The sequence below is a fragment of the Herpailurus yagouaroundi genome, unplaced genomic scaffold (assembly GCF_014898765.1).
Source record: "Herpailurus yagouaroundi ecotype Mexico unplaced genomic scaffold, PumYag 77, whole genome shotgun sequence".
NCBI classification, from domain to species: Eukaryota; Metazoa; Chordata; class Mammalia; order Carnivora; family Felidae; genus Herpailurus; species Herpailurus yagouaroundi.
The window spans coordinates 98,984,609-99,009,846 of NW_024412388.1; the positions used below are offsets into that span (position 1 = coordinate 98,984,609).

A 25,238-nucleotide genomic window follows, 5' to 3' on the forward strand; every position below is an offset into this window, starting at 1 on the left:
GCATGGAATGTTTTTCCATTTCTTTGTGTCATCTTCAGTTTCTTTCATCAGTGTTCTATAGTTTTCAGAGTACAGATCTTTTACTTATTTACTTAGGTTTATTCCTAGGTATTGTATAGTTTTTAGTGCAGTTGTAAATGGCATAGATTCCTTGATTTTTCTTTCTGCTGCCTCATTATTGGTGTTTAGAAATGCAACAGGTTTCTATAAGTTGATTTTGTATCCTTTGACTTTACTAATTTCATTTATCAGTTGTAGCAATTTTTGGTGGAGTCTTTTGGGTTTTCTACATAGAGTATCATGTCTGCGAATAGTGAAAGTTTGACTTCTTCCTTGCTGATTTGGATGCCTTTTATTTCTTTTTGTTGTTGATTGCTGTGGCTAGGACTTCCAGTACTATGTTAAATAATAATGGCAAGAGTGGATATCTCTGTCTTGTTCCTGACAGTAGAGGAAAAGTTCTCAGTTTTTCCCCCATTGGGGATTATATTAGCTGTGAATCTTTCATATATGGCCTTTATGATGTTGATATATGTCCCCTCTATTCCTACGTTGTTGAGGGGTTTTATCAAGAATGGATGAGATACTTTATCAGATGCTTTTTTCTGCATATATTGACAGGATCATTACGGTTCTTAGCCTTTCTTTTATGTATGATGTATCACATTGATTGATTTGTGAATATTGAACCAACCTTGCAGCCCAGGAATAAATCCCATTTGATTGTGGTGAATGATTCTTTTAATGTATTGTTGGATTTGACTTTCTCTAGTATTTTGTTGAGAATTTTTGTGTTCATGTTCATCAGAGATATTGGTCTGTAATTCTTGTGTTTAGCTGGGTCTTTGGTTTCAGAATCAAGGTAATGATGGCCTTGTAGAGTGAGTTTGAAAGTTTCCCTTCCATTTCTGTTTTTTTGGAACCGTTTCAAAAGAATAGGTATTAACTCTTCTTTAAAGGTTTTGCCTGAAAAGCCATCTGGCCCTGGACTTCTTTTAGTTGGGAGTGTTTTGATTACTGATTCAATTTCTTCGCTAGTTACCTCTGTTCGCCTTTTCGATTTCTTCCTTTTTCAGTTTTGGTAGCTTATATGTTTCTAGGAATTTATCCATTTCTTCCAGATTGCCCCATTTGTTGGCATGTGATTTTTCATAATATTCTCTTACAGTTGTTTGTATTTCTGTGGTATTGGTTTTGATCTCCTCTCATCTGTGATTTTATTTATTTGGGTCCTTTCTCTTATAAGTCTGGCTAGGAGTTTATCAATTTTGTTAATTCTTTCTAGGAACCAGCTCCTCGTTTCATTGATCTGTTTTATTTTTTTGTTTCTATATCATTTATTTTTCTCTAATCTTTATTACTTCCCTTCTTTTGCTGACTTTAGGTTTCATTTGTTCTTTTCTAGCTCCTTTAGGTGTAAGGTTAGATTGTATATTTGAGATTTTTCTTTCTTCTTGAGGTAGGCCTGTATTGCTATATATTTTCTTCTTATGGCCGCTTTTGCTGCATCCCAAACATTTTGGGCTGTCATATTTTCATTTTCATTTGCTTCTGTGTGTTGTTTTATTTCTTCTTTAATTTCCTGTTTAACCCATTCATTATTTACTAGGATATTCTTAACCTCCATGTACTTGTGGTCTTTCCAGATTTTTCTTGTGGTTGACTTTAAGTTTCATAGTGTTGTGGTTGGAAAATATGCATGGTATGATCTCAGTCTTTTTGTGTTTGTTGAAGCCTGATATGTAACCCAGTATGTGATCTATTTTGGAGAATGTTCCATGTGCACTCGAAAAGAATGTATGCTACCCTAGGATGAAAAGTTCTGAATATTTCTCTTAAGCCCATCTAATCCAGTGTGTCATTCAAAGCCATTGTTTCTTTGCTGATTTTCTGTTTAGGTGGTCTGTCCATTGCTGTAAGTGGGTGTTATATTACTGTATTATTATCAATGAGTTCCTCTATGTTACTTATTAGTTTTATATATTTGGGTGTGCTCAAGTTAGGGGCATAAATTTTTACAATTGTTAGATCTTCTTGTTGGATAGACCCATTTATTATGATATAATGCCTTTAGTCATCTCTTGTTAATCTTTGGTTTAAAGTCTAGTTTGTCTGAATTAAGTATTACTACACTGGCTTTCTTTTGAAATCCATTAGCATGATAAATGGTTCTCCATTCTCTCACTTTTAGTATACAGGTGCCTTTAGGTCTAAAATGAGTCTTAGGGTGCTTGGGTGGCTCAGTTGAGCATCTGACTCTTGATTTTGGCTCAAGTCATGATCCCAGGGTTGTAAGATCAAATCCCACGTTGGGCCCTGCACTGAGCATGGAGCCTGCTTAAAGATTCTTTCTCCCTCTGCCCCTCACCTGCTTGTTCTCTCTCAAATAAAATAGGAGAAAATAAGTCTCTTGTGAACAACATATAGATGAGTCTTTTTTTTTTTTTTAATCCATTCTGACATACTATATGTCTTTTGATTGGAGGATTTAGCCTGTTTACCTCAGAGTGGTTAATGATAGATATGAATTTAGTGCCATTGTATTATTTGTTAAGTCATTGTGTCTGGAGATTTTCTCTATTCTTTTCTTTTATTTTGCTTTTGGTCTTTATTGCTTTTGGTCTTTCTTTCCGAAAGAGTCCCCTTTACTATTTCTTGCAGGGCTGGTTTAGTGGTCATGAACTCCTTTAGGTTTTGTTTGGGAAACTCTTTGTCTCTCCTATTCTGAATGACAGCTTTGTTGGATAGAGTGTTCTTGGCTGTATATTTTTCCCATCAGCACATTGACTATATCATGCCACTCCTTTCTGTCCTGCCAAATTTCTGTGTGGAGGTCTGCTGATAACCTTATTTGTCTTCCCTGGTAAATCAGGGACCTCTTTTCCATTGCTGCTTTTAGTATTTTTTCCTTATGTATATATTTTGCAAATATTACTATGATATGTCTTGGTGCTGGCCTGTTTTCCTTGATTTTGATGGGAATTCTCTGTGCCTCCTGGATTTTGATGTCTGTTTCCATCCCCAGATTAGGGAAGTCTTCAGCTATCATTTTCTTAAATAAACCTTCTGTCCCTTTTTCCCTCTCTTCTTCTGGGACTCCTGTGGTATGAATGTTATTATGTTTTATGGAGTCACTGAGTTCCCCAAGTCTACATTTGTGATCCAGTATTTTTCTTTCCCTCTTCTTTTCAGCTTCATTATTTTCCATAATTTTATCTTCTATATCAGTCATTTGTTCCTCTGTTTCTCCCATTGTCATGATCGTTACATTCAATTGGTTTTGCATTGCGGTTATAATATTTATTTTGGCCTGAATAGTTTTTAGGTCTTTTATCTCTGCAGTAAGGGACTCCCTGGTGTCTTCTGTGCTTTTCTCAAGTCCAGCTAGTATCCATATTATTGTTGTTTTAAAGTCTGGATTAGTCATATTACTTTTATCTGTTTCCAGTAGATCCCTAGCCATGATCTTTTCTTGCTCTATTGGGATGAATTCATCTGTCTTGGCATTTTGTCTAGGTCTTTGTCTTTTTTGTGTGTGTTAGGAAAGCCTGTTATGTTTCTTGCTCCTGAGAGTAATAGCTTTAAGAAGAGGTCATATATTCTGGGCCTGGTGCTTTAGGAAGTGTTTCTGGTGTACACTGTGTTTTGGCTGCTCTTTCCCTTAGGTCAGTCCTCTGCAGTTTCTCCTTGCCTGCAGTGGGGAGTATTTGGACCTTGGCCAGAGTGTGTAGTGAGTTTTAACTAGGTGTGTTCTTGTCTGCTTGTTAAAATAGACCTGATCAGTTATTTGCACTAGACCTGAAGCTTTGCAGCATTCTATTAGGTCAGCAGACTTGGTGCATGTGGGAGGGGGGGGTTGTGCTGGTCTTGGGGAGGGGCCTGCTGCTCTGGTTCTCAGGCACACTTGCCCTAGTAAAGAAGCACCTGCAGAACACTGGGGGGTGGGGCTTGGCATAAGTGGTTTAGGCCTTCAATTTTGGTGCTGTCCTGCTAACTGAAATTAGTTTACACTAAGGGATAGGGGAGGAAAATGATGTCGGCCCTCTCTCTTGTCCCTGGAGAGTGGAGTTTGCTCCCACTGCTGTCTGGGAAGCCCTCACGGAAGAGCAAACCATCTCCACTCATGTGTCCCAGGTGTCCCTCAGATCCCTGCCTTCACCCTACCTGTGTTTGGGTGATCTGCTCACTCTGGAAGTGCAGTACACCTGAGTTTTATCTAATGCAGGATGGCTAAGATTAAAAAATTCCAGGGGCGTCTGGGTGGCTCAGTCGGTTAAGCATTCCTCTTTAGCTAAGGTTATAATCTTGAGGTTTGTAGGTTCAAGCCCCACATCAGGTTCTGTGCTAACAGCTCAGAGCCTGGAACTTGCTTCAGGTTCTGTGTCCCTCTCTCTCTCTGTTTCTCCCCTGCTTGTGCTCTGTCTCTCTCTCAAAAATAAACACACATTAAGGGAAAAAAACCCTCCAAACTTTAGGGGCACCTGGGTGGCTCAGTCAGTTGAGTATCTGACTCTTGATTTCAGCTCACATCATGATCTTGCAGTTTGTGGGATTGAGCCCTGTGTCAGGCTCTGAGCTGAGAGCACAGATCCTGCTTGGGCTTCTTTCTCTCCCCTTCTCTCTGCCCACCCCTCCTCTCCAAATAAATAAATGAACTTAAAACAAAATTTAAACTCCAAACTTTAGAGACCTGGCATGGAGCAGATCCATGCTGATCCTCTGGGGGAGGGTCTTGCCATGATGAGGCTGGTGCAGGTTTATCCCAGAAGGGCAGTCACACCAATATGCAGGAACTTTGAATTTGGAGTAAAGCTCAGCAAAAAGCCAATGTCCAGGTTAGCTGTCTTCAGCAGTTGTCTCTGCACCTATGCTAAGGAGTGGGAGAGTGTAATGGTGCCTGCTGGCTCTTTTGTCCGCCAAGAAGCAATGCCACCTGTTCCAGTTGTGCTCCAAGAAGGAGGATCCGTCTCTCCCAGTGCATCCCAGGAGATCCTCAGATCTCGCTGTCTGCTCCCAGCCTTCTGCCCTCCTTCTCCACAGGAACACTGCAATGCCCACCAGGCTCAACGCCAGCCATGGTACAGACCTCTAAAACTCCAGTCTTTGAACTCTGATTGTTGTAAGAACTCATGATAATCAGCCCCTTTCATTTTCTCAATCAGTGACTTTGGGAAAGTGTTTTCCTTGTGCTCCTTCCTCCCTCCTCCTCTTTCCCTTCCCCTCCCTCTTCCTCCCTCTCTCTGTGATCAGGGCACCCTCTCCCCTGCAGCACCTGAGGTCCTTTTCTCCCCCAATCACATATCGCACCTCCTTCCTTCCAATGTCATGTGTACTCTTCTCTCCTAGTTGTACAGTTTGTTTTGTCCTCAGATCGATTTCTTGGGTGTTCAGAATGGTTTGATATTTATCTACCTGTATTTGAGGGACAAGGCAAGCCTAGGGTCCTCCTACTGTTCCCCTGTCTTAGCTCCCTTCAAGGGTTTTCTTTTCTATACATCCTCTTTTGTCTTTTTGATGATAGTTATTCTGACAGGCATGAGGTGGTATCTCAATATGGTTTTGATTTGCATTTTTCTGATGATTACTGATGTTGAGAACCTTTTCATGTACCTATTGGCTATTCATATATGTTCTTTGGAAAAATGTCTATTCTGGTCCTTTGCCCATTTTTTATTGGATTTTTTTGCTCTTGAATTGTGTGAATTCTTTATATATTTTTGATATTGACCCCTTATAAGACACAGTTTGCATATATTTTTCCCCATTTTGTAGGTTATCTTTTCATGTGATCCATCATTTCTTTTGCTGTGCAGATTGACATAGTCCCACTTATTTATTTTGATTGTGTTGTTTGTGCTTTAGTGTTCTATCCAAAAAATCATTGCTAAGATCCTGTCAAGGAGCTTTTCCCCTGCTTTCTTCAAGGAGTTTCATGGTTTCCAGTCTTACATTTAAGTCTTTAATCCATTTTTAGTTAATTTTTGTGTGTGGTGTAAATATAGGATAGTGGTCTTTTATTCTTTTACTATGAATATTTAGTTTTCTCAGCACCATTTATTGAGGAGACTGTCTTTTCTCCATTGAGTATTCTTGGCTCCCTTGTAAAATAATAGTTGACTGTATATGCATGAGTTTTTATGTGTCTGTTTTTATGCCATTACCATACTGTTTTGATTATTGTAGCTTTATTTTTATTTATTTTTTGATTACTTTAGCTTTCTAATAGATCTTAAAATGAGGAGGTGTGATGCCTCCTGCTTTGTTCTTTTTTCTCAGGATTGTTTTGGCTACTTGGGGTCTTTTGTGATTCTATGTAAATTTTAGAATTGTTTTTTCTACTTCTGTAAAAAATGCCATTGGAAACAATAGAGATGCATTGAATTTATAAATGGTGTTGGGTAGTATGGACATTTTAACAGTGTTAACTCTTTCAACCCATGAACATGGGACATCTTTCCATTTATTTGTGTCTTCTTTGATTTCTTTCATCAGTGCCTTAAAGTTTTCATGTATATTGCACTGGGTGTTGTATGTAAGTGATGAACCACGGGACTCTACGCCAAAAATCAAGAGCACACTTTACACACTGTATGTTAACCAATTTGGCAATAAATTATATTTAAAGAAAAGTTTTCATGCACAAATATTTCACCTCCTTGATTAAATTTATTCCTAAATACCCTATAGTTTTGACACTATTATGGATGGGATCATTTTCTTTATTTTTTTAATTTCTTTTTCAGATAACTTGTTGCTAGTGTATAGAAATGCTATTGATTTTTGTACATTAATTTTGTGTCCTGCAACTTTGTTTATTCTAGCAGCTCTTTGGTGGAGTCTTTAGGATTCTCTCCATATAAAATCATGTCATCTGCAAATAGAGATACTTCTTCTTTTCCATTTTTGATGCCTTTTTTTTTTCTTGTCTGCTTTCTTTGGCAGAGAAATAAGTGAATAGGAGTGGGGACAGTGGGCATCTTTGTCTTCTTCTTGATTTTAGAGGAAAGGCTTTCAGCTTTTCTCTATTGACTATGATGTAAGCTGTGGGCTTTTCATATATGGCCTTTATTATGTTGAGGTGTATTCCTACTTTACCTAATGTGTTAAGAGTTTTTACATGAAAGAGTGTTCAGTTTTGTCAGGTGCTTTTTATGCATCTGTTGAGATCATCATATTATTTTTACCCTTCAATTCTGTTAATGTGGTTTATCACATTTATTGATTTGTGTATTTGAACCATCTTTGTATCCCAGGGAAAAATCCCACTTGATCATGATGTATGATTCTTTCAGTACTGTTGAATTCTCTTCACTAGTATTTTGTTGAGGATTTTTGAATTTGTGTTCATCAGGGATATTGGCCTGTAATTTTCTTAGAATTCTCTTCCCCAGCTTTGTTAACAGGGTAACCCTGGCCTGGTAAAATGAGTTTGGAAGTATTCCTTCCTCACTTTGGGAGGAATATTTTGAGAAAGATTGGTGTCAGTTATTCTTTAAATGTTTGGATGAATTCCCCAGAAAAGCAATCAGTTGTGACAGATAGTGACAGATAGTGACTACACTTACTGTGTTGTCTTGGACTTTTCTTATTGGGAGACTTTTGACAACTGATTCTTATTGGTCTGTTCAGATTTTCTATTTTTTGATGATTCAGTCTTGGTAGGTTATATTTCTAGGGATTTACCCATTTCTTCTAGGTTATCCAGTTTGTTGGCATATAATTGTTTTCATAGTCTCTTAGGATTCTTTGTATTTCTGTGGTGTTTGTTGTAATATCTCCTCTTTTAATTCTGATTTTATTCATTTGACTCTTAGTTCTCTCTTTTTTCTTAATGATCTAGCCAAAGGTGTGTCGGGTTTATCTTTTCAAATGATCAGACTTAGCCATTGTCCTTTTCCTTCTGTCCTCCTCTCCCCCTCCCATCCTCTCCCCTTCCTCATCTGTCTCTTTCATGTTTTTATACTCTGATCTTTGTTATTTGCATTCTTCTACAAACTTTGAACTTAGTTTGTTCCTCTTTTTCTATTTTCTAGAGATGTAAATTTAGGTTGTTTACTTGAGATCTTTTTTCTTAGTTGAAGGTGTTTACTGCTATAAACTTTTTCCTCTTAGAACTACTTGCATCCTGTAAGTTTTAGTGTGTTATGTTTCCATTTTCATTTGCTTTATATATTTTTTAAATTCCCTTTTGGATTTCTTCTTTGACTAATTGGTTATCCAGGAGTATACTGTTTGATTTCCACATTATTTGTGAATTTTCCAGTTTTTCTTCTGTTACTGATTTCTAATTTCATACTCTTGTGGTTCTAAAACATACTTGGTATGATTTCAGTCATCCTAAATTTGTTAAGACTTGTTTTATGGCCTAACATATGAGTTACCATGGACATGTTCCATGTGTTTTGAGAAGAATGAATATTCGTCTCAATATGTTTTATTGGATGAAAAGTTGTGTGTATGTCTGTTAGGTCTGTTTGGTCTAAAGCATAGTTCATATTCCAATGTTTCCTTAATGATCTATCCATTGTTGAAAAGGGAGTACTGTTCAAACCACTATGAGATACAACCTCACACCTGTCAGCATAGCTAGAATAAAAAAAGATAAGAAATTACAAGTGTTGACAAGGAGAATAAGGAAGAATGGAGAATAAGGAAGACTCAGGCACTGTTGGTGAGAATGTAAATTGATGTAGCCACTGCGAGAAGCAGTATGGAGATTCCTCAAAAAATTAAAAATAGAAATAAACATATGATCCAGTAATTCTACCAATTACTCTAGCTTTGTAGTAAATCTTAAAATCAGGAGGTTTTTTGTTTCTCAAAAAACACTAATTCAAAAAGATATATGCACTCTAATGTTTACTGCAGCATTATTTATACTAGCCAAGATGTGGGAGTGATCCAAGTGTTTATTGATAGATGAATGGATAAAGAAGACATGAGATACACACACACAGACACACACACACACACACACACACACACACACACACACACACACACACACTGGAATATTGTTTGGCAATAAAAAAGAAAGAGATCTTGCCATATGTGACAATATGGCTGTATCTAGAGGGTATTATACTCAGACACAGAAAGGCAAATACCATATGATTTCACTTGTATGTGGATCTAAAAGAGAAAACAAATGAATAAATGGACTCATATTTTACTTATTTTTAAAATTTTTTATTTTTTGAGAGAGAAAGAAAAGGACAAGCAGGGGAGGGGCAGAGAGGGGGGTACAGAGGATCCAAAGTGGACTTTGCACTGACAGCAGAGAGCCCAATGCAGGCAGGGCTCAGTCTCATGAATCATGAGATCATGACTTGAGCTGAAGTTGGACGCTTAACCAGCTGAGCCACCCAGGCACCCCTGAATAAACAGACTCTCTCTCTCTTTTTTTAAAGTTTATTTATTTTGAGAGAGACAGAGACAGTGTGAGCAGGGGAGGGACAGAGAGAGAGAGGGACTGACAGTCTGACAGTACAGAGCCTGATGCAGGGCTCGAACTCATGAAACCGTGAGATCATGACATGAGCTGAAACCAAGAGTCGGACACTTAACTGACTGAGCCACCCAGACGGCCCTGAACCGGTTCTTAAATACAGAGAACAAACTGGTGGTTGCCAGAGGGAAAGTGGTGGAGAGGGGTAAAATAGGTAAAGGAGATTAAGAGGTACAAACTTCAATTTAAAATAAATAAGTCAGGGGCGCCTGGGTGGCTCAGTCGGTTGAGCATCCGACTTTGGTTCAGGTCGTGATCTCGCAGCTCGTGGGTTCAAGCCCCGCATCAGGCTCTGTGTTGACAACTCAGAGCCTGGCGCCTGCTTTGGATTCTGTGTCTCTCTCTCTCTCTCTGCCCCTCCCCCGCTCATGCTCTGTCTCTCTGTCGAAAATAAACATTAAAAATAAATAAAAATAAGTAAGTCATAGAGATGAAAACTACAGTATAGGGAATATAGTCAATGATATTATAACAGTGTTGTTCTAATGATATAACAATGTTGTTCTAATGATATAACAGTGTTGTGACAGATAGTGACTACACTTATTGTGATAATCACTGAGTAATATATAGAATTGTTGAATCAATATGTTGTATATCTGAAACTAATTTAACATTGTTAATTATATTTCAATAAAAAAATGAGGTACTGAAGTCCCTTACTATTATATTGTTTTCTGTTTCTGCCTTCAGGTTTGTTAGTATTTGCTTAATATATTTAGGTGCTCTGCTGTTGGGTGCATATGTATTGACAATTGTTATATGATCTTGATAAGTTGACCCCTTTATCATTATGTAATGACCTTCATTGTCTTTTGTTACAGCTTTTGACTGAAAGTCTATTTTGTCAAATAGACTGGTTTTTTTTTTTTTTTTTTTGCATGGAATATTTCTCTATCCCTTCACTTTCACCAGTGTCCTTAAAGCATAACTGAGTCTAGTTGGCAGCACATTGTTGGATCTTTATTTATCCATTCTTCATCCATTACCCATATTTTCCCATTCAGCCACTCTCCATCTTTTGCTTGGAGAATTGAGTCCATTTATATTTAGAGTAATTAATGTTAGGTAAGGACTTACTAATGCCATCCAATTGTTGTCTGGCTGTTTTATAGTTCCTTTGTTTCTTCTTTTGCATCTTCCTTTGTGAAATGATAATCTTACCTACTGGTATATTTTGATTCCCTTCTGATTCCCTTCTGTTTATCTTTTGTGTTCCTACTGTAAGTTTTTCCGTGGTGGTTACCATGAGGCCTCCCTAGAAACTCATATAGTTCTAATAGTCTATTTTAACTTGTAGTGCAAACAAGTCCCTTCTACATTTTGTGTTTTCAGTCAGTGTTACAGTTTGCATCTTTTAATAATGTGTGTCCATTAACAAATTATTGTAGCTGTATTTATTTTTTCTCATTTTTAAAATTTATTTAATTTTCAAGTTTTATTTAAGTTAGTTAACATATAGTGTAATGTTTTCAGAAGTAGAATTTAGTGATTCATCACTTACATATAACACCCAGTGCTCATCCCAACAAGTGCCCTCCTAATGCCCATCACCCCTTTAGCCCATCCCCCACCCAACACTCCTCCAGCAACCCTCAGTTTATTCTCTGTATTTAAGAGTCTCTTTTGGTTTGCCTCCCTCTCTGTTTTTATCTTATTTTATTTTTCCTTCCCTTCCCCTATGTTCATCTGTTTTGTTTCTTAAATTCCACCTATGAGGGGCGCCTGGGTGGCGCAGTCGGTTAAGCGTCCGACTTCAGCCAGGTCACGATCTCATGGTCCGTGAGTTCGAGCCCCGCGTCAGGCTCTGGGCTGATGGCTCGGAGCCTGGAGCCTGTTTCCGATTCTGTGTCTCCCTCTCTCTCTGCCCCTCCCCCGTTCATGCTCTGTCTCTGTCTGTCCCATAAATAAATAAAAACATTGAAAAAAAAAAATTCCACCTATGAGTGAAATCATGATATTTATCTTTCTCTGACTTATTTTACTTAGCAGAATATACTCTAGTTCCATCCATGTGTTGCAAATGGCAAAATTTAATTCTTTTTGATCGCCGAATAATATTCCATTGTGTGTGTGTGTGTGTGTGTGTGTGTGTGTGTGTGTGTGTGTACACCACATCTTTATCCATTCATCAATCAATGGACATTTGGTCTCTGTCTATAATTTGGCTGTTGTTGATAGTGCTGCTATAAACATTGGGGTGCATGTGCCCCTTCAAAATAGCACTCCTGTATCCTTTGGATAAATACCTAGTAGTGCAATTGCTGGGTCATAGGGTAGTTCTATTTTTAATTTTTTGAGGAACCTCCCTACTATTTTCCAGAGTGGCTGCACCAGTTTGCATTCCCACCAGCAGTGCCAAAAGGTTCCCCTTTGTCTGCATCCTCGCCAACATCTGTTGTTTCCTGACTTGTTAATTTTATAGCTCTAGCTATTTCTAATGCTTATTTAACCTTTATATGAGAGATAGTTAAGTGATTAACATACCACCTTCATACATATTAGAGTATTTTGAATTTGACCTTTACCAGTGTGTTTCATATTTTCATATGTTTTCATATTACTAGTTACCATCCTCTCATTTCAGCTTGAAGGACTACTTTCATCATGTCTGCATGATGCAGCATTGACCCAGCTTTCTGCACATGATCACTTGCCATCTATAAAGACCCACACTTGCCACACTTATAGGGGCATGCATAGGTTGGCAGCGGGGTAGGACGTGTATGGGTGAGATGTGTGGAGCATTGGGAGAATGCCCATTGGCCAGTTGAGGAGATCTTCAAGCAAGGTATCCTCAGCAGCTCTTGGGCAGGCTTTCCAATAGAGTCCATGATGTAGTTAGTAGGATCTGTGTCCCTTAAATACATTCTAAACTTGTGCTGCTATAGTCCCAACCCTCCTCACCCCTTAGTCTTATAGTTAACCTCAGTATCATGGATGGAGTGATCTTTGTTAAAATCTGTTGTCTTGGTGGGGTAGATGGTAGAAAACTCTTGCCATTTTGCTGACATCAATCTTCTCTTTTCCTATTGAAAGCATTTAGTATTGTATGCTATGCTCACCCTAAGTGTAGTTACCATCTGCCACCATACAGTGCTGTTATAATATCACTGACTATATTTCCTATGCTGTACCTTTCATCCCTTGATTTATTCATTCCATAACTGGAAGCCTGTATCTCCTATTCTCAATCACCCATTTTGCCATCCCTTCACCCTTTTCCTCTCTGGCAGTCATCAATTTGTTCTCTGTATTTATGGGTCTGTTTCTGCTTTGTTTATTTGTTTTTTAGATTCCACATAAGTGAAATCAGATGGTATGTGTGTCTTTTTCTGAGTTATTTCATTTAACTTAATACTCTATAGATCTATTCATGTTGTTGTAAATGGCAAGATCTCTTTCATGGCTAATATTCCAGTGTGTGTATTCACTTTTGCCATTTACCAGTCTCTCTTCAAGCTGTATTTCCTCATGCATTTTATGCAAGAAAGATAAGAATATCATGATTTGGTATATTCTACTTACAGCGTGGTAAGAGGGAGGCTGGGAAAAGGACAAAATTCATTTATTTTTTCAGTGAATCTCTTCTTTTTGTGTTTTCTGCTCCTTCAGGTGAATCTTTTCTTTCTTTCTTTTTTTTTTAACTTGTCTTTTGACTTTACTGCTAGTATGTTCTATTTATTGGCATGGATAATTAATTCTGTATGGGTATGTTTGTTGTACTTTCTTTATCCAAACTAGATAGACCAAAATGAAAAAAATTTAGTCATTTTTCCTGAAACTTTCACTGTCTGTGCATTTTATAGGCCTCTTTTTTTTTTTCCTGGACTGCCTACTTATCCCCTCAGATTACTTCTTATCAATACAGGTATACTAGTGACAGTTATTCTCATTATTATATGTGTCCACTTTCACCAGTACTATACAAGTGGTGATTAGGTTAAGAGCCGTATTGACTAGAATCAACGTTTATTTATTTTTGGGACAGAGAGAGACAGAGCATGAACGGGCGAGGGGCAGAGAGAGAGGGAGACACAGAATCGGAAACAGGCTCCAGGCTCTGAGCCATCAGCCCAGAGCCTGACGCGGGGCTCGAACTCACGGACCGTGAGATCGTGACCTGGTTGAAGTCGGACGCTTAACCGACTGCGCCACCCAGGCACCCCCGTATTGACTAGAATCAAATAAGCACAGGTCTACAATGGCTCTCATGCTGAGCCTCACTGGAATCAGAAATTATGGCATGTGATTGTATGTTTATGTTATTGAATTTATTTTGGAAGTTCTTAATTGTTTCCTTCCCCTGTTGACCATTTACACATCTTCTTTGGAGAATTGTCTGTTCAAATCCTTTGCCCATTTTTAAATTGTTTTTTGTTGTTGACTTATATTTTCTGGATACTAACCCCTTATTGATATGCTTTATATCATGTTTTTGTCCTCTTATTTTACATTACATATTAATATTTATTTATTTTTTCTTTTTCTCTAAATGTGTTTGTGGGTATCTTGTTAATTTGAAAGGTGTGTGTAGTATTTTCAGTTATTTTACTGGTTACCTTTGTATTTGTAAACAGTGTATCTAACACTTCCTCCTACTGCTTCTTCCTTTGCTTATACAATTTTGGTATTAATTTACATTGTCAAGATTAACAAACACATGTATTTGTTCTGTAACCATGATTCTGGTATTTAATTTGAGCTTTATATTTACATAGATTCAGTTCATCTTTTCTTTTTAATTTTTTTAATGGTTATTTATTTTTGAGAGAGAGAGGAAGACAGAGCACGAGCCAGGGGAGTGGCAGAGAGAGAGGGAGACACAGAATCTGAAGCAGGCTCCAGACTCTGAGCTGTCAACACAGAGCCTGATGTGGGGCTCAAACTCATCAACCGTGAGATCATGATCTGAGCCCAAGTCGATGCTTAACTGACTGGGCCACCCAGGTGCTCCCCCCACCCCCACCGATTCAGTTCATCTTTTATATGAAACTATTTTCTTAGTTCTCAATTTTGATCCCAGTCATTATGGCAGTCCGTATTTTAACTTCTGTTACTTGCCCATTGGTATGACCAAATTGTTACTAGATGACAGTCAAATTTAATTTTCCAAAATTTGTCTCTGTGGGACTGTGATAAATCACCTTCTCTATATCTTCCATGGTTTAATGGGACCTTAGTCTCTGCCTATGTGAGATGTGACATTTGATTTGCATTTGTTTACATTCTTGATATGGAGGAAAATAACAAAGTCTTCCAGTTGGTCCTTCCAAATTTAAAACCCTCATTCTGTGGTTAGAACCAGTATGGGGATTATGGCACTTACTGAATTTAAACTATCTATCAAACTTTATTCTTAGGATCCAAAGAAACGACCATAGATTAGGTTTATAGTTCCATGGGCTCATTGTGAAAGTAGACTTGGATTAAATGCCATTTTCACCTGATCCCAAAACGCCTGCACTTGATCTAATGAAAAAATAGTAACATTATGGGTGTAATAAATGGGGTTAATTTATAGTCAGTGTCCACTTACCCATAAGTCTTAGTGTTTCAGCGCACAAGATACTAGAAAATACAGTATTTATTTGTGATACTATTACAAAATCGTTCCATAAGAGTTACCAGGCTTTCTTTTAATTTAGAGGGTTCTAGGTTTATAAATTTAATTTGTTCAAGTCTGAAATCTGGGTATAGGCCTGTCATTCTCTATTCCTGTGGCTGAAGTCAATCCTCTGTTTGCCAGTGTGTATTACAGGCATATTTTAGTTATTTAGATTGAATAGGGACCATAGTGGACTGCCCATTGGTATGGTCTTAAGGAACTCAAGATCAATTAACCGCTCCCAAAGATACATGTTTGTGTATGAACTAATAATCCCCACCTTGGAAACATATGTTGTATTAGAATAGACTGTACTAAGATCTCCAGACCAGTAAAAGTCTCCAGACGTTAATAGAGTCATTGCAGTCATAAAAGGTGCTTTTGCCCTTCTGTCTTCTAGAAGCCAAGATACATATTCAGAGAGGCAGTGCAATTTTGCTGGTTTAGAGGATGTACTTTACTCTAGAAGATAGCATTCTAGTCCCTTAGTAGAGACCCCAGTTGTCACTATAACTAAAAATCAACCATTGGTGGTTGATAGGATACATAATAAGAATAGTGACTATTGTTAAATTAGTTTACTGCCAGCTTCTTTGTGGTGAAGTGAGTTTTTTGGTTAGGAGCAACACTCTGGGATAGAGAGCACAATGTACAAGAGGCATACAGTGAGGATTGATATTGGCATAGGCATCATGGGCAGGCACGGCAAGTTTGCTTAAAGTTCTGTGTGTTGGAACTTTCCCTTCTCTTAGTCCTTTAAGTTCCCCTGGGGTTGTAACAACTCTGTTCTCCACTTGGCTGTCATATTAAAGGCATAATACATTTTCTTTTCTGTAGGCCAGGGGTAACTTTTTTTCTATACTGAGTACACATACCCTAATCTCCAGCAAAAGTGATATATTATTTCCTAAGTATTTTGTACTCTTTTTTCCCTCATCCTTGATTATCTCATGTTGAAAGTTCATTATCCAAGGTCCAACTGAGATGTATCCTCTCTCAACACACAGAAAAATTGAATTCTGCATCTAAAGGCCCATAATACTTGGATCTCTTTATAGCTCTTCACAGTTATTACTTGTGTGTATTCCTTAGTTTATAATCCAATTTGTCTACTTCATTTTACAAATGAGAAAGTTGATTCAGAGTTTTAAAAGACTCAGGATTCCACAGATACATACTAGACATATCAAAATTTTTAAAAAAGATAATCAAAACTAAATAATGGGCTCTGTAGAAAGAAACTAATTTGCTTTTTTTTATTAGTTTTTATTATTTAGAGTTTAGCATTCTTTGTTGATACTTCTCAGCAAAGATTTTGATAATAGCATTAATTTTTGATAACAGTAATGACTGCATTGTGTGTACTCATTTTTAATAGGAAAAACGCAAAAAAGAGACCAAAGAAAACACAGTTCTTCTCAAAGAAAAAAAAGACAAGGTAAGAGTTTTATATAATTCTCCTTGTTTTTCTAACATCTACCTGAAAAATTTTTTTGATCATAAATATGTAAGGAACATCTAATATTCATTTCTAAATATAGAATGTGTTTAGAGTATACCAGTATATATCATGTATTCTTATGGAGTTATTTTGATTCATGTATAATTCCAGTAACATAGGCCCATTATTTAGATTAGTAAATGCCCTATATTTCATTTGGGGTTCTGGATATATAAATTACAAATGAGGAAATAATACAAGAAATAAAAAATTTTAATAAGCTTTTATTTGCTATGCCTTATTCCAACAATATTGAAATAGCACAATCTTTATATGTAATGACTATTAGGTTTATGAAACATTTCTGAGTTTGGGAAAATTATGCCTCAGTTTCTTCATCGATATAGGGATAATTAATAGTATCTATTTTTTAACGTTACAAGAATTAAATGAGATAATATTTGTAAGGCATTTATAATAGAGCGTGGCACATAGAAAATGCCATATAAGTGTTTAAAAAATACAGTGATGAGCACTGAGTAATGTATAGAATTGTTGAATCATTACATTGTATACATGTAACAAATATAATACTGTATGTTAATTATATTTCCATTAAAAAAGTAAAGCAGAAAATCGTGAATGTTCTGTATGTAGGCACACCTTGAAGATAGTGCAGGTTCAGTTCCAGATCAATGCAGCAAATAACACAGTAAATGAATTTTTTGGTTTCCCACTGCATATAAAAGTTACATGTATACTATATTGTGGTCTGTTGAGTGTGCATTATGTCTAAAAAACAGTGTACATACCTTAATTTAAAAATACTTTATTACTTAAAAATGCTAACCATCATGTGAGCCTTTAATGAGTAGTAATCCTTTTTGCTGGTGGGGGGGTCTTGCCTTGATATTAATGGCTGCTGACTGATCAAGGATGATGGTTGCTGAAGGTTGGGATATGTGACAATTTCTTAAAATAAGACAACGATGAAGTTTTCTTCACTGACTCTTCTTTTCACGAATGATTTCTCTGTAGCACGGGATATTGTTTGATAGCATTTTGCCCATAGTAGAACTTTTTTTTTTTTTATTTATATATGAAATTTATTGTCAAATTGGTTTCCATACAACACCTAGTGCTCATCCCAAAAGGTGCCCTCCTCAATACCCATCACCCACCCTCTCCTCCCTCCCACCCCCCATCAACCCTTAGTTTGTTCTCAGTTCTCAACAGTCTCTTATGCTTTGGGTCTTTAACAAGTGAGGAGTCACTTCATGTGGATCAGCAAAAAAAAAAAAAAAAGTGGTTTCTCAAGATGAAATCTACTCTTGATGAACATGTTGTGAAGACTGTTGAAATGAAACAAAGGATTTAAACTATGATGTGAACTTAGTTGATAAATCAGCAGCAGAATTTGAGAAGACTGACGCTGATCTTAAAAGAAGTTCAGGGGCGCCTGGGTGGCGCAGTCGGTTAAGTGTCCGACTTCAGCCAGGTCACGATCTCGCAGTCCGTGAGTTCGAGCCCCGCGTCGGGCTCTGGGCTGATGGCTCGGAGCCTGGAGCCTGTTTCCGATTCTGTGTCTCCCTCTCTCTCTGCCCCTCGCCCGTTCATGCTCTGTCTCTCTCTGTCCAAAAATAAATAAATGTTGAAAAAAGAAAATTAAAAAAAAAAAAAAGTTCAGCAGCAGAATTTGAGAAGACTGACGCTGATCTTAAAAGAAGTTCTACTCTCTTACAGTGGGAGAGAGTAGAACTTCTTTTAAGATCAGCGTCAGTCTTCTCAAATTCTGCTGCTGATTTATCAACTAAGTTCACATCATAGTTTAAATCCTTTGTTTCATTTCAACAGTCTTCACAACATGTTCATCAAGAGTAGATTTCATCTTGAGAAACCACTTTTTTTTTTTTTTTTGCTGATCCACATGAAGTGACTCCTCACTTGTTAAAGTTTTATCATGAGATTGCAGCCTTTAAATCACATCTTCAGGCTTCACTTTTAATTCCAGTGTTTTTGCTGTTTCCACCACATCTAAAGTTATTTCTGCCACAGAAGTCTTGAACCCCTAAAGTCATCCATGAGGGTTGGGATCACATTCTTCCAAACTCCTGTTAATACTGATATTTGGCCTCTTCTATGAATCACAGATATTCTTAATGGAATCTAGAATGGTGAATCCTTTCCAGAAGGTTTTCAATTTACTTTTCCTAGATCCATTAGTAGAATCACTATCTATAGCAGCTGTAGTCTTACAAAATGCACTTATTAAGCGGTGCTTGGGTGGCTCCATCAGTTAAGTGTCTGACTTTGGCTCATGTCATGATCTCACAGTTCATAAGTTCGAGCCCTGTGTCAGGCTTTGTGCACACAGCTCAGAGCCTGGATCCTGCTTCGGATTCTGTGTCTCCCTTTCTCTCTGCTCTCCCCTACTCACATTCTGTTTCTCTCTCTCTCTCTTTCTCTCTCTCTCTCTGTCTCAAAAATAAGCAAACATTAAAAAAAACACAAAATGCATTTCTTAAATAACGAGACTTGAAAGTCAGAATGACTCCGTGATCCATGGGCTGCAGGCATCAGAGCAGTAACCTTGTACATCTCCACCAGAGCTCTTGTGTAACCAGGTGCATTGTCATGGAGCAGTAATATTTTGAAAGGAATCTTTTTGTCTGAGCAGTAGTAGGTGTTAACAGCAGGCTTAAAATATTCAGTAAACCAGGTTGTAATCGGATGTGCTGTCATCCAGGCTTTGTTCTATTTATAGAACATAGGCAAGTAGATTAGTGTAATTCTTAAAGGGCCTTAGGATTTTCAGAATGGTTAATGAGCACTGACTTCAATTTAAATTCACCAGCTGCATTAGCCCCTAACAAGGGAGTCAGCCAGTTCTTTGAAGCTTTGAAGCCAAGTATTGACTTCTCCTCTCTAGCTATGAAAGTCCTAGATGGTATCTGCTTCCAATATAAGGCTGTTTCATGTACATTGAAACTCTCTTGTTTAGCATAGCCCCCTTCAGTAATTAATTAGCTAGGTCTCATGGATAATTTCCTGCAGCTTCTATATCAGCACTTGCTGCTTCACCTTGCACTTTTATGTTATGGACATGGCTTCTTAAACCTCATGAACCAACCTCTGCGAGCTTCAAACTTTTCTTCTGCAGCTTCCTCACTTCTCTCAGCCTTCATAGAATTGAAGTGATTTAGGGCCTTACTCTGGATTAGGTTTTGATTTAAGGGAATGTTGTGGCTGGTTTGATCTTCTATCCAGACCACTAAAACTTTCTCCATATCAGTAATAAAGCTGTTTTACTTCTCATTTGTGTGTGCTCACTGGAAGTAGCACTTTTAATTTCCTTCAAGAACTTTTTCTTTGCATTTACAACCTGCCTAGCTGTTTGGTGCAAGAGGCCTAGCTTTTGGCCTATCTCAGCTTTCAACATGCCTTCCTATCTCTAAGCTCAATCATTTATAGCTTATGCTCTTTTTTTCACTTGAACACATAGAGGCCATTGGAGCATTACTGATTGGCCTAATTTCAGTTTTGTTGGGTCTCAGTGAATAGGGAGGCTCCAGGAGAGGGAGAAGGATGGGGAATGGGTGGTCAGTGGAGCAATCAGAACACACACAGCATTTAACAGTTAAGTTAGCCATCTTATGAGGGTGTGACTCATGGTGCCCCCAGACAATTACAACAGTAACATCAAAGATCACCAATCACAGATTACCATAACAAATATAACAATAATGCAGAAGTTTGACATATTGTAAGAATTACCAGGATGTTGGGGCGCCTGGGTGGCGCAGTCGGTTAAGCGTCCGACTTCAGCCAGGTCACGATCTCGCGGTCCGTGAGTTCGAGCCCCGCATCAGGCTCTGGGCTGATGGCTCAGAGCCTGGAGCCTGTTTCCGATTCTGTGTCTCCCTCTCTCTCTGCCCCTCCCCCGTTCATGCTCTGTGTCTCTCTGTCCCAAAAATAAATAAACGTTGAAAAAAAAATTAAAAAAAAAAAAAAAAGAATTACCAGGATGTGACACAAAGAGACAAAAGTTCCAGTAAGTGAGCAAAATGGTTAAGGAAAAATGTTGCCAATAGGCTTGCTTGACACGCAAACAAAAAACACCAAAAAAAAAAAAAAAAAAAAAAAAAACCACACAGCATCTCTGAAACACAGTAAAGTGAAGTGTAATGAAAGGAGATATGCCGGTATATGCATCACTAGAAATGTAACCTTCAGAAAAGAATGAACTGGTAGGAGAATATATACATTTCTATGACTTATTATGAAGGGGAGTATTTCAGTATTCTAGAATGGGGGTGAATTTTCTTTCAAACTACCCTTCTACCCCAGGAAGTGTTAAATTCCCAGACTTGGCCACAAGGTGGTGTAGTTGTCATTATCAGTCCTTTCAAGAGAGAAAAATTTGTCTATGAAAACAGCTACATTTTGGAAATTCTGAGGATGACTCCTGATAAGTCCAGAGAACAAAAAGATTTACTTCCATCAAAATTGTGTTATCAACTATGATGCAGAAATATTTAGGAAGGAGGATACAAAAATGCAAGTGTGTGAAAAAAAGCTACCAAAATTTATACCTGCTGGAAAAAAGATTATGAAGTGAGATCACTAGAACTGGGCAGAAGCCTACACGTCACCTCATTTAGTTCCTTGATTTATATAGATGGACAGATTTAAGCCAAGAGGTACTTGGAGATTTACTTAGAATCACCCAGCAAGATAGTAAAAGACTGAGGAGAAAAGAGTATATTCCTTGACTCCTAGTCTAATGTTTTGTTCTGTTTTTTAAAATATAGTCAACATACAGTGTTATATAAGTTCAGGTACAACATAGTGATTCAACAAGTTTATACATTATGCTGTGTTCACCACAAGTGTAGCTACCATCTGTCCTATTACATCACCATGATAATATCATTGGCTGTAGTCTTTATGCTGAGCTTTTTATTCCTGTGACTTATTCATTTCCTAACTGGAAGCCTGTATCTCTCACTTCCTGTCACCAATTTTGCCCATTCTCCCATCCTCTTCCCATCTGACTACCATCAGTTTGTTCTGTGTATTTATAGGTCTGATTCTGCTTTTTGTTTATTCTTTTGTTGCTGTTGTTGTTTTTGGATTTCACATATGAGTGAAATAATATGGTATTTGTTTTTCTTAGTCTGACTTATTTCATTTGGCATAATAACTTCTAGGTCCATCCATGGTGTCTCAGATGGCACAATCTCATCCTTTTTTATACAGTTATGTAACATTCCTCTGTGTGTGTGTGTGTGTGTGTGTGTGTGTGTGTGTGTGTGTGTATGTGTATGTGTATGTATGTATACCACATCCTCCTTATCCATTTGCCCAGTGTGGGATTTAAAAAAAAAATTTTTTTTTAATGTTTATTTTTGAGAGAGACAGAGACAGAATGCGAGTGGGTTAGGGGCAGAGAGAGAGGGAGACATAGAATCCAAAGCAAGCTCCAGGCTCTGAGCTGTCAGCACAGAGCCTGACACGGGGCTTGAACTCATGAGCTATGAGATCATGACCTGAGCCGAAGTCAGTTGCTCAACTGACTGAGCCACCCAGGCGCCCCAGTGTGGGATTTTTTATTAAAAATTTTTATTTATTTATTTATTTATTTATTTATTTTTAATTTATTGTCAACGTTTATTTATTTTTGGGACAGAGAGAGACAGAGCATGAACGGGGGAGGGGCAGAGAGAGAGGGAGACACAGAATCGGAAACAGGCTCCAGGCTCCGAGCCATCAGCCCAGAGCCCGACGCGGGGCTCGAACTCACGGACCGCGAGATCGTGACCTGGCTGAAGTCGGACACTTAACCGACTGCGCCACCCAGGCACCCCAAAATTTTTTAAATGTTTTATTTACTTTTGAGAGAGAGAAAGTGCGAGTGGGGGAGGGGCAGAGAGAGAGAGAGAGAGAGAGGGAGACACAGAATCTGAAGCAGGCTTCAGTCTCTGAGCTGTCAGCACAGAGACTGATGCAGGGCTTGAACTCACAAACCACAAGATCATGACCTGAGCCGAAGTTGGACACCTAACCGACTGAGCCACCCAGGTGCCCCAAGTTTTTTAATTTTTAAATTAAAATTAATTAATTTAGAGAGTGAGAGTGTGAAAGTTGTAAAGGGGGAGAGGAGGAACTTGCAGGGGCGGAATGAGAGAGAACAAACCTTAACCAGGCTCCATGCTCAGTAGGGAGCTCGACACGGGGCTGAATCCCATGACCCTGGGATCATGACTTGAGCTGAAATCAAGAGTCCGATGCTCAACTGACTGAGCCACCCGGGCTCTCCTACTCCCAATATATATTTTTTTTTAATTTTTTTTTTCAACGTTTATTTATTTTTGGGACAGAGAGAGACAGAGCATGAACGGGGGAGGGGCAGAGAGAGAGGGAGACACAGAATCGGAAACAGGCTCCAGGCTCTGAGCCATCAGCCCAGAGCCTGACGCGGGGCTTGAACTCACGGACCGCGAGATCGTGACCTGGCTGAAGTCGGACGCTTAACCGACTGTGCCTACGCTTAACTGACTGCGCCACCCAGGCGCCCCTACTCCCAATATTTTTATAGCACATGTGGTCACCTCTTAATCCTGCATCTTATACCCTCCTAATTTAAATTTATGGCAGATTTAACCACTGAACTTTTGAGAATAACCCTTTGTGTGTGGTTTGTATGTGCTCCGTTTTTTCTTGTGAGTAATTGCCATGCATGGAGACAGTGGCAACCAAGAGAAGTGATAAAATACAAAGCAACTAACACAATTCCATTAAAGTAGCTACTGTGAACTTTTACTAGAAAGATAGGTCAGATGCTAAAGAGAAGATACATATGAAGGTAGAAAAAAATGGAAGACATTGAATTGAAATAAAACCTAAGTATTTAAAGTAAATTTGCAATTTGTTTCAGAATTGAAGAAAATTTTTTTCTTCAAAAAATTTTTTTTCTTAAAAAAAAAAAAACAAACCATTTTTTTTCCTCCTGGAAAAAATTTCTGGTTCTTTTATAGGTTTTCTTGCCTATTTTTCTTTCTTTTCTTTTCTTTTCTTTTCTTTTTTTTTTTTTTTTTGGTGGGGAGTAAGGCTGGTGGATAGGAAAGGCGATATTTTTATAGATGAGAGAGAGGAAATACGAAAGCATAAAAGAGAATGGATAGAAATGAGAATAAACTGCCCTCTGGCTTTTAGACTATTGTAATGAACAACAAAGAAAGGGTTTTTTGCCACCAGGAATAGAGGTTTTTCTTTAGCAAATCCTCAACTTTTGGTCAGTTAGAGAGTTGAGATGTTTTATTTCTTTTTATAGCAGCTCTGTGAAGACAGAGAGGGGCAGATACCATTTTCATCTTAAATGGGAAAATAAAGTGATAAATATAATTTATTGAAAGTTATTTAATAATAAATTTGGGGGTAAATTCTAGTTTATTCCAGTGTTATCTCTAGTAGTTGCTGCACTTTAAATGACATATAGTGATGATTTTATTCCTATTTGTTGTTCAATATAGAAAACACAGACATCTCTGTTGGAAACACCTGAAACTCATTATTGGAAGTTTGATTCTAAAGTAGCTCCTTCACAAAATATATCCAGAAACATCACATCAGTGGACAATGGCAAATCCAGAGACAAAAGAGACTATTTGTGGACATCTGCCAAAAGTACTTTATCCACACCATTGCCAAAGGTTGGTTGCTAAAATTTCTAAGAAGTTCATAACGTTTTGGTTAAAAAAGGTTTTAGTATCATATGCCATATATCTGGTATTGCACATACATATATAAAACCAATCCAGTTTTTGTGATACCAGCATGAAATGGTTTCCTTTTTTTTTTTTTTTAAGTTAAAAAAAAATTTTTTTTTAAATTACTGTCTACAACTTAATGACACCTTGGGCAGATTCCATAAATTTTTGGCATTCACCAGATGGCATTCACCAGATGGCATTCCCTGATGTGGGAAATCTGGTTCTCACTTGGCATTTTTCACCCCAGTTGCTTCCTTTTCTATTTACCCTTCATCATCTTGCTGCAAGAGTCCTTTACTTAGCAGTCAGCCCTTGGTGGATCAGGTGCCACCAGGAGGTGGCTGAGTTACTAGCTATCTTCCATATGCCCACTTAATCCATGGGGAATTCATTCAGCCTTTCCATGCTAAATGGTAGTACAGAATGTCTACTCTGGCCCCGCCCCCCTCCCCCCCACCATCTATTTCTCTCTAATTTCTTTATACTCTAAACTGTTCAGCCAGATGCAAAGACAAATGAAATTTCTCCCTAAGTGTGTATCTAGTGAGGTATACATTAAGTGTGTATCTTCTTAAAGGTGCCCCTAGTTTTATATTAGTTCCTCACTTGGCTTGGAGCTTGAAGGGAAAAATATCTCTACCTCTTTGTATCCTTCTAAGTTGAAATTTCATACCTTTCCTTCTCAGTTTCCTTAAGATAACTGGGAAGAAAGGAGGTGTTTGGTGCTTGTATGGCCAGTTTAACCACTTTTTAATAAGCCCGAAAGAAGGATCGAAGGATCCGGGCTTTAATCATAGGTTACTTTCTTTAGAATATGGGTTACTAGCACTTTTTTCAACAGCTTTGTGCCCCAGTTAACAGTTCCAGAGCAAAAAGAAGAGTCTCTCACATCCTGTTTATACATATTAT

The 25,238-nt window shown here is 37.9% G+C and overlaps 1 protein-coding gene across 4 annotated transcripts in view; it reads left to right on the forward strand.

The window, feature by feature from the left end:
- SYCP1 (synaptonemal complex protein 1) overlaps window positions 1-25,238 on the forward strand; it is a 122,273-nt gene that overhangs the window by 83,312 nt on the left and 13,723 nt on the right. For all 4 annotated transcript variants that reach the window (XM_040471396.1, XM_040471397.1, XM_040471398.1 and 1 more), the window contains 2 exons: window positions 16,495-16,554; window positions 24,090-24,269. In XM_040471396.1, the coding sequence (XP_040327330.1) occupies window positions 16,495-16,554; window positions 24,090-24,269 (240 nt within the window). The remainder of the gene's footprint in view (window positions 1-16,494; window positions 16,555-24,089; window positions 24,270-25,238) is intronic.